The 8020-nt window shown below is 56.2% G+C and overlaps 1 protein-coding gene across 4 annotated transcripts in view; it reads right to left on the reverse strand.

The window, feature by feature from the left end:
* Positions 1 to 88: 88 nt before the first annotated feature.
* The window catches only part of ADISSP (adipose secreted signaling protein), a 13577-nt gene continuing 5645 nt past the window's right edge, over positions 89 to 8020 (reverse strand). For 3 of the 4 annotated variants that reach the window (XM_025875943.2, XM_073878332.1, XM_025875946.2), the window contains 5 exons: positions 6102 to 6218; positions 4506 to 4648; positions 1958 to 2096; positions 972 to 1094; positions 89 to 733 (listed from right to left, as the gene is read on the reverse strand). In XM_025875943.2, coding sequence (XP_025731728.1) covers positions 633 to 733; positions 972 to 1094; positions 1958 to 2096; positions 4506 to 4648; positions 6102 to 6120 — 525 coding nt within the window. In that variant the 5' untranslated portion in view covers positions 6121 to 6218 and the 3' untranslated portion in view covers positions 89 to 632. Of the gene's footprint in view, positions 734 to 971; positions 1095 to 1957; positions 2097 to 4505; positions 4649 to 6101; positions 6219 to 6449; positions 6589 to 8020 lie in introns of those variants that run through there. The other variant, XM_025875944.1, reaches the window with a different exon arrangement.

Here is an 8020-nt window from a genome sequence, read left to right on the forward strand (position 1 = left end):
AAAGAATGATATAGCCAAAAGTGTTCCTTAGCCCGTCTGCGGCGGATTGGGTGTTCTCAGAGCCCTGGAGAACAAACACTGGTTGGCCTCTGGTATCCACGGAAAGCTTTATTTCTTTAGGGTTTTATCCCAATCAGTCCTTTAAAAACCAAGTAACACAGACCTGGGGGTTAGGGCTTGGGGCTGTGCCTCCCTCCTACTGAGCGCGGACAGCAGGAGGAAAGAGGGAGGGGGCACGGCAAAAGCCAGACGGCTGCAGCAGTAACGGGAGTGATGGCGACTTCACGGAGCCGGCTACCTCCTCTCCCAAGCCCTGGCTAGAGCCCCTATGGCTTGGGGTGGGGGGAGGGCAGAACCCACCCCAGCCCCACCCCTCAGATAGCCTCCCTGGGGGCTCAACCCATTTCTTCCAGCAGGAGACTGAGGCTCACGGAGAGGAGGAAGTGGGACAGGAGGACACAGGAGAGGCAGGGAGGTGGCACAATGAAGGCAGAGGTGAGAGGCCCCTGGACACCCCACCCCCGCCCCCCCACCCCAGGGAGGGGCGAGGAAGCCACACCGTCACACAGCATTCGGGGAGATGAGGTGGGGCTTAAGGCTGTGGGGCCCCAAGGCGTGCAGGGCCGCAGGCCTCAGTCGAAGCCGTGCCAGTCGCTGTGCTCGGAGTCATATTCTAGCTCAGCACCCACGCACTTGACCCCATCAAGCAGCATGGGTGTGCCGTGGTGTCGGTCTGCAAGGTAGGTGACAAATGAGGATGCCAGGCTGGCCCCTGGCCCCACCCACTCTTAGGAGACACCCCGCCCACCGGCCCACCTTTCCTCTGGGCTCTGCCAGGGGGGTGGGGAGAAAGGCACCTGGGAACCCCGGGCCAGGGTAAGGACCCCTTTTTCAGACAGGGAGGGCAGAAACCCCTTGCAGCCAAGCTGGCACCTCCCTCCTCTAGCCAGACCCAAGGCTCGCAAGCTCACCCATGACGCGTGCCTGCACTGTCACTCGCACGCAGGTGCCGGTGCCACCTTCACAGGCTAGCAGCATCTCCTCCTTGAGGACACCCTCCTTGTGTGCCGAGTACTCACACTTGACGCTATAACCTGCCCAGGTCATCAGCACTTCCTTGGTCTCCACCGCCCTCCCCCCCCCAACCCCTGCCCAGCACTCACTGGCCTCAACCTGCCACCAAGACTGGCCACCTCCTCCAAAGGACTAAGGATGGCCCAGGACCTATCCCCCCGGGGCTGGGCAAACGGGCCTTGGAAACTTACCCCTCTTCACTGAGCTCTACCTGTTTCCGGACTGTGGACGACCCCTTTAGGGCTCCAAGGGTCAAACTCAGGTTCCCAGGAGGAGGGCCCATTGATTCCCCAAAAAGGCAGGCAGGGAGAAGGGGTGATGGGGAAAGAGGGACAGGGCAGGCCCTCAGCAGATCAGCTGGCAAGAGGTAAGGGCGTGAGGGAGCTTGCCCAATCCACTAAGGGCAAGGTCATGAAGAGGAAGTAGGGGAACGTGAAACTGAAGCTGGGGTGTCAGCCTACTATGAAACTGACACTCTAGCCTCTGGGTGGGGGCAGGGGAGGGCCTAAAGCTGGCAGGGTAAGGAGAAGCAGCCCCAAGTCCAAAGCCTGTGACTGGCGGGTGCTAGGAGGTAGCTGCCCAGGTTTCTTGAGGCTCTGGCAGATTTTTTAAGGGCAGGCAGGAGGGAGGGCTGGAGGCCCAGAGCCAGTCCCTCACAGGTGATGCACAGGCACGGGCCAAGAGTGTGAGCCCAGGGACTTCTGTCCAGGAGCAAGGCCTGGGGTATGGGACCTGCCAAGATACCACACTGCAAGCCCATAAAGAGGCCTCATGTCCCCCAATTGCTGAACCCCCCATCCACCCTGGAAGGGGGAGGGGAAGCGGCCCATGCTCTCACTCCCTCTCACATCCAGGCCCTGCTGGAGGAGGGCTGGGGACACACCTTCTGGGATGGGCATGACGCTGAGGAGCTTGAGGTGTAGGCTGGGGACTGGTGCTTCTCGGACGTCCTTGCTCAGCCTGAGCACTGGGGGCAGAGTGAAGGTAATCTCATACCTGTGCAGGATCTTCAGAAAGCCAACCTGTAGCAGGACGATGGAGGGAGAGAGGGAAGCACCTTCACTCTCAGCCTCCCCTGGGGCCAGCCAGCTCCCGCCACCTAGAGTCCAGTGGGCCCCTGCACCTGCTGCTTTAGGGATCCCAGAGGGGGTCTAACTCCCGCCAGCACTCCAGCTTGTCCACACCCCAAGCCCAGTGGCTCCAGGCCCTTTGCCTGAGGACCTCGTCCCCTCAGCTTGCTACTCAGGATCTGTTTCCTGGGCCCCACAGCAAATGGTGGCCCACTTTATAGATGAGACAATGACTGGCTGGAGACCACACAGTGTGGCCAGGGTAAAGCTCTCCTGAGGCCCCCTGGCCACTCCTGCCACATGCGGCACAGAGCAAGCATCTGCCATGGCCCACAGGGGGAAGCTCAGAGTCCCACAAGACAGGCCACTCACCTGCCCCCCCACCCCTACCAGCACCTGCCCAGAGTCAAGAGCCTGGGCTCAGGGACACTGGTCCTCTCGTCACTCATGTGGAGACAATGGGCAACACAAATTGCATGGGATGAAGGAGATAGATCAGAAAAACAGACACAAGACCAGCTGGGTCAGTCTCGAGCTGGCCCAGCAGCACCACAGTGAGCCCTGCTGCCACCTGAACGTGGACGCCTGCCTGCCCACTCAAAGGCTTGGTGAGCCCAGAGCCCCAACTCCTGGCCCAAGCCATTTCTGTTGTTCACACACAGTGACTGGCAACCAGACGCCGACCTTCACAAGTCCAGCCATGTGAAGGGATGTAAGCTGGGGTGGCTGCTGAACGGGCAGGCTATAACCAGAGTGTGGTCCTGGAGGCTGTACCCTCTACCTCGTACGCGCGCACACTGGTGTGCTCACAGCTGCAGGGGCCGACAGTCCTGTCCCTGGGGCTTGTTAGGGCTGGCTGCATGAAGCAGTTAGCTCAATGGGACAGACAGACGTCGCTGCATGATACAAAGGTCAGTCCACAGGACTCCCACACTCTGCAGGTGGAGGACACATTTCTCAAGAGGGCTTTCTGGCTATCCTGCCAATGGTGATCCTGTGGCCCAGCTGCACCAGCTGCAGAATTTTTGAGGGGAAATCTCAGAGATGTGCAAAAAGCACTCATCGCTGCCTTATTTATAACAGTAAAAAATAGAAACATTCATAATACCAGGAATAGGGAACCAGATAAATTGATGATACATTTAAAGGAATATCAGGCAGTTAGAAAATCTCGTGGAAAATTATTTACTGACATAAGACAGCAGACGGTTCACAAGCAAGCAAAGAACAATGTGTCCGCTGTGATCCCAGCTTTTTGTTTTTGGAAATGAAGCAAAAAAAAAAAAAAGCAGAAAGAAAAAGCTGAAATGACACACATCAAAATATTAACTATGGTTGTGTCCGGATAGTATGATTGCGTGTGCTTTTAAATTTCTTTATAGTTTTCTCTAGCTTCCAAATTTTCCCTGGCGGACATCAATGGATTTTGCAATGGGGAGGTAGGGGGAGAGGGAGCTATTCTTTAAAGTTTTGGTTCATTCTGTTAATTCCCTGGAGGAAGTTGTCAGGAAGAGAGCAAGGATTTTATGATTGAGCAGAAATGATGAATCTGGGCCCCTCCTCTCGGTGGTCTTGATGGACCAGATGCCCTCCCCTTGCTGGGGCATTCCTGCTCAACTCCGGAGCCCTGGCTTACTGTTTAACCTGAGGGATTCATTCCCTGTTTCCCCACCAGTCTGTCCCCTCCAGACACTTCCTGCTGGCCCTCTCAAGTGGATGTGGGATCTGCCAGGGCCCCAGGCCTTGGAGAAGCTGTGCTGGAGGGTGTGTGAGGCGGGACCACTGGCAGAGGTGGGTGCCCTGCCCAGCAGAAAACATGGGGGTGATAAAGTAAACACTAATACCGCAGAGAGCCTAAAGCAGCGAGAGGTTTGCAAAGGGTAATGCAAGTCACACCTTGTTATCAGCAAAATTAGCCTCACACCTGCGTGACACACATACATTCTTTCATCTCATTCTTGCACCAACTCTATGGGGTGTGAGCTGTCTTCATTTCAGAGAAGGGGAAACTGAGGTAACCTGCCCAAGGTTACAGTGCCAGATTAGCAGGCCCGGACCTGAACCCAGGCCTATGGCACCTCAAGCCTTGACACCACGTTCCATTGCTGTTGTTGGGGTGACACTGATAACAACAGCTCTGTTCCACTTATTTGAGTAACATCCTAAAGGCACTCATTTCATTGCAGTCTCGCCACCTCCCACTTTACAGACAGGGAAACCAAGGCCCAGGGCGGGGTAGAGATGTGCCTAGGAAGCCAGCTTCAAGGAAATGGAACAGACAGGCCCAGGAAGCTAGGCAGGGCCAGGTAGGGGCAGAGGGAGTAAAAGTGGATGACGGGGGGGTGGGGGGGGTGCACGTACCTTGACCAGAAAGCTGCTGTCACTCTCCTGAGTGACCATGACCACAGAGTCATGCAGCTTCTCGTCAAAGTGGACATGGCTCTGGGAGCCTTCTGCATCATGGCCGGCTGCAAAGCGGATACTCCGGACTCTGGGTTTGTTGCCTAGGAAGAGAGGAGGAGAGGGCTCCAGGGGCTGCTGGTTTCCCCTATCCCCAGGAAATGACCCCCCATGTCACCCCATGTCCCCCCCCACGCCCTATAACTGCCCTTGCCATCACTCGACACCCACTGGATGGGCTCCTTTCAGGGCTAGGCCACATCCTAATGGATACTAGGGGTCATGAGGCTTAAGGCCCCCTACCTTCCCAGTCCTCCCACAAAATATAAGCACTCTGAGAACGGGTGTGTCAGGGATTAGCTGTATGACCCTTACTTAGAAGAGATGAGGCAGATGACAGAGATAAGAAGAAACAGTCCTCCAGACTCTCAGCAAGCCCCAGATAGTGCAGACCCAGCCCCAGGCCTTGGGTTCCAGGTCTATCAGTGCCAAGGCCCCTGCCTGCCCCTCCTGATGACCCCAACCTGAGAAAGGAGGGGGGCAGGGACTGGAGCAGGCTCTATGGGACCTTCCTGGAGGTGGGAGAAACAAAGGGAGCCAAAAACCACACTAAGCCCACCTAGAAGAGGCTCTAAACCTCATCCCTGATCACCAGCAAGGAAGATGGAGGTACCCAGGGGAGCCTCTCAGACCCCTCCCAAAGAACCCTACCCTCCTCTACTTGACCACCCCCCCACCACACACACACACACACACACACACACACACAGGCCCTCAGCTGTCCCTAGCTGGGTCTGGTTCTCCAAGGCCTGGAGGCAGGGAGTTGAGATAGGCAGAGCAATTGGAGCTGGGGTGAGGGCCTGGACTGGGGGGGGCGCATGTTGCCATGAGCAGGACCCCAATCCTCTCTGGCCCACAGCCACAGCCCTTAGGCATCCCAAGATCTCTGCCCAGAGTCGTTTTGGTGAGAGGAGCTGGGCCAGGCCTGGCCTGGCTGGGGGAGGCAGGAGGGGGTAGCCTGACAACTCCACATTCCTTGCTGAGCCCCCTAGAACTGACCCTCAAATTTTACCTGACCTCTCTTGCCTAAAACCCTCTATGAGCCTTTCTGAACCCTGAATGAAACCCAAATTCCCTTCTGTGGCCCTACCTACCTCATCAGCCTCAGTGCTCACCCCAAGGCTCTAATGCCCCCCAGCCCCCACAGTGGAATAGAGAGGCTGGAACATGGGAACAGGAGGGCAGACACCTCCATAAACCAGCACACCGAGGAGCCAGCAGGAGTCCTCTGGTCCCCTGCTAGGGCTTGGGTGAGCGCCAGGACCCAGCACAAACACTGGTATAATTACACTGATGCAATATAAGTCTCTCTCTCTCTCCCTCTCTCTCTCTCTCTCTTTCTCTCTCTCTCTCTCTCTCTCTCACACACACACACACACACACACACACACACACACACACACACAGCCAATGCAGGCCCCGCATGCAACAACACCCCTCCCGCCAGGGCCCACTGGAAGACTTATGCAAACCCTGCCCGGCCAGGAAGGCACTCACCCTTATTGGCTGCAGCCATGGATGCCCTCCCTGCCACGGGGTAAGACACGCAGCTCCTGGCAGACAGCGCCGCTCAAGCCCAGCAGCCTCCCATACTCCAGGGACACCAGCAGGAGCCTGAAGGGTGGGGAGTCAGGAGGGCAGGGGTCAGGGCCACCCAAGGGCCCGTGGCGAGGGGAAAGCAGAGATGTCCCTTTAGGGAAGACACTAAGACCCAACCCTCTGCTGCTCTCAACAGCCAAGGGATGCCTGTACCCTCTAGCATGGGGGGCTTCTGCCCCCCCCCACTCCCCACACTCCTCAAGAGCCCTCACCCCTGCCTGATGCCCTGCTGACCCAGAGCCTCACCAGCATGTGCTGAGCTGCAGCATCTCGGTGCCAAAGCATCAGTATGGGACTCTTGTACCCAACCCACCTGAGGCTGGCAGGAAGGACAGCCCGGAAAGGAAAGGGACATCACTGGCACTTTTCAGAGGCCACTTCTCATGGTGGTAACTCCAAGGGCTCTACCCTCCTGCAGCGAGACGCCACATTGTCCAGGTTACACACCCAGTGCAGCTGGGACCAGGTCTGAGTCAAGAGTATGCTTGAGTGAGAGCGAGAGTGGGGGCCCTCATAAGATGGGCCCTTGGAGCCTCCCTCCGAGTGATGGCTCAGGGCCATAGACAGAACAGAGGCCAGGTGAAGGGGTTGCCCCATGGCAACCCACCATTCGGCCTCTGGCCTGATTCTCTGGGCTGGCCTCCTGGCTCAGCTCCCCAAGGGCAGCCACAGGGCAGGGACAGCGGGAGGCACCCCCAGAAAGCCTGTGTGAGCAGCCTGGCCATTGATGGGCCGTGCTGGGACCATCTAAGCATCAAGAAGAATAATGAGTGCAACTGATGAAAACAGATGGAATACATAAAATTCGAGCATTCAGAGAGATTACAAAAAGAGAAAGCAAAATAAACAAACCCAAACCCTCATTTGTCACCACTGACAGTAGCAATGCCCTAACTCTTTACTCTGAAAATTGGCAATAAGAATGGGTGCCTGGGTGGCGCAGTCGGTTAAGCATCCAACTCTTGATTACTGCTCAGGTCGGCTCCAGGGTCGTGAGAACAGAGTCCTGAGTCAAGACTTCGCATTCAGCGCAGTCTGCTTGTCCCTCCCCTTCCCCTCTGCCCTCCCCGGCCCCAACACACAGGAGCTCTCTCTCTCTCTCTCTAAAATAAATATGTAAATAATGGGGCACCTGGGTGGCTCAGTCATTAAGCGTCTGCCTTTGGCTTGGGTCATGATCCCGCGGTCCTGGGATCGAGCCCCGCATCGGGCTCCCTGCTCGGTCTCCCTCTCCCACTCCCCGTTTGTGTTCCCTCTCTCGCTGTGTCTCTCGCTGTCAAATAAATAAAATCTTTAAAATAAATAAAATAAATACACAAATAAAATCTTTTTTTTTTAAAGATTTTATTTATTTGACAGAGAGAAAGACAGTGAGAGAGGGAACACAAGCAGGGGGAGTGGGAGAGGGAGAAGCAGGCTCCCCGAGGAGCAGGGAGCCCGACCGGAGCCGAAGACAGACGCCTAATGACTGCGCCACCCAGGTGCCCCACATAAAATCTTAAAAAAAAAAAAAAAAGAAAATTGGCAATAAAGAGAAATAATTTGGCCTGCCCCTTAGCCTTTCACATTACCAAGTCATCCTGGTGATTAAAGGAAAACTCTTCTTTACAGGAGAACTCTCACTATTCAATAACAAAGGAATGACCAAATGCTAAATAATTCTTCGATGGCCCAAGAAACAAAAGCTGGAGGCAGGGAGGCAGGGGATCATTGACCAGGAGGGCAAAAGGTGACAGAAGTAGGACACCTGGCCTGGGGTTTTTCAGGGGACGGACACAAGTTTGCAACGGGGGGGGGGGGGGGGGGGGGGGGGGGGT

The sequence above is a fragment of the Callorhinus ursinus genome, unplaced genomic scaffold, assembly GCF_003265705.2.
Source record: "Callorhinus ursinus isolate GAN/ISIS: 27379988/994484 unplaced genomic scaffold, GSC_fseal_2.0 scaffold29, whole genome shotgun sequence".
NCBI classification, from domain to species: Eukaryota; Metazoa; Chordata; class Mammalia; order Carnivora; family Otariidae; genus Callorhinus; species Callorhinus ursinus.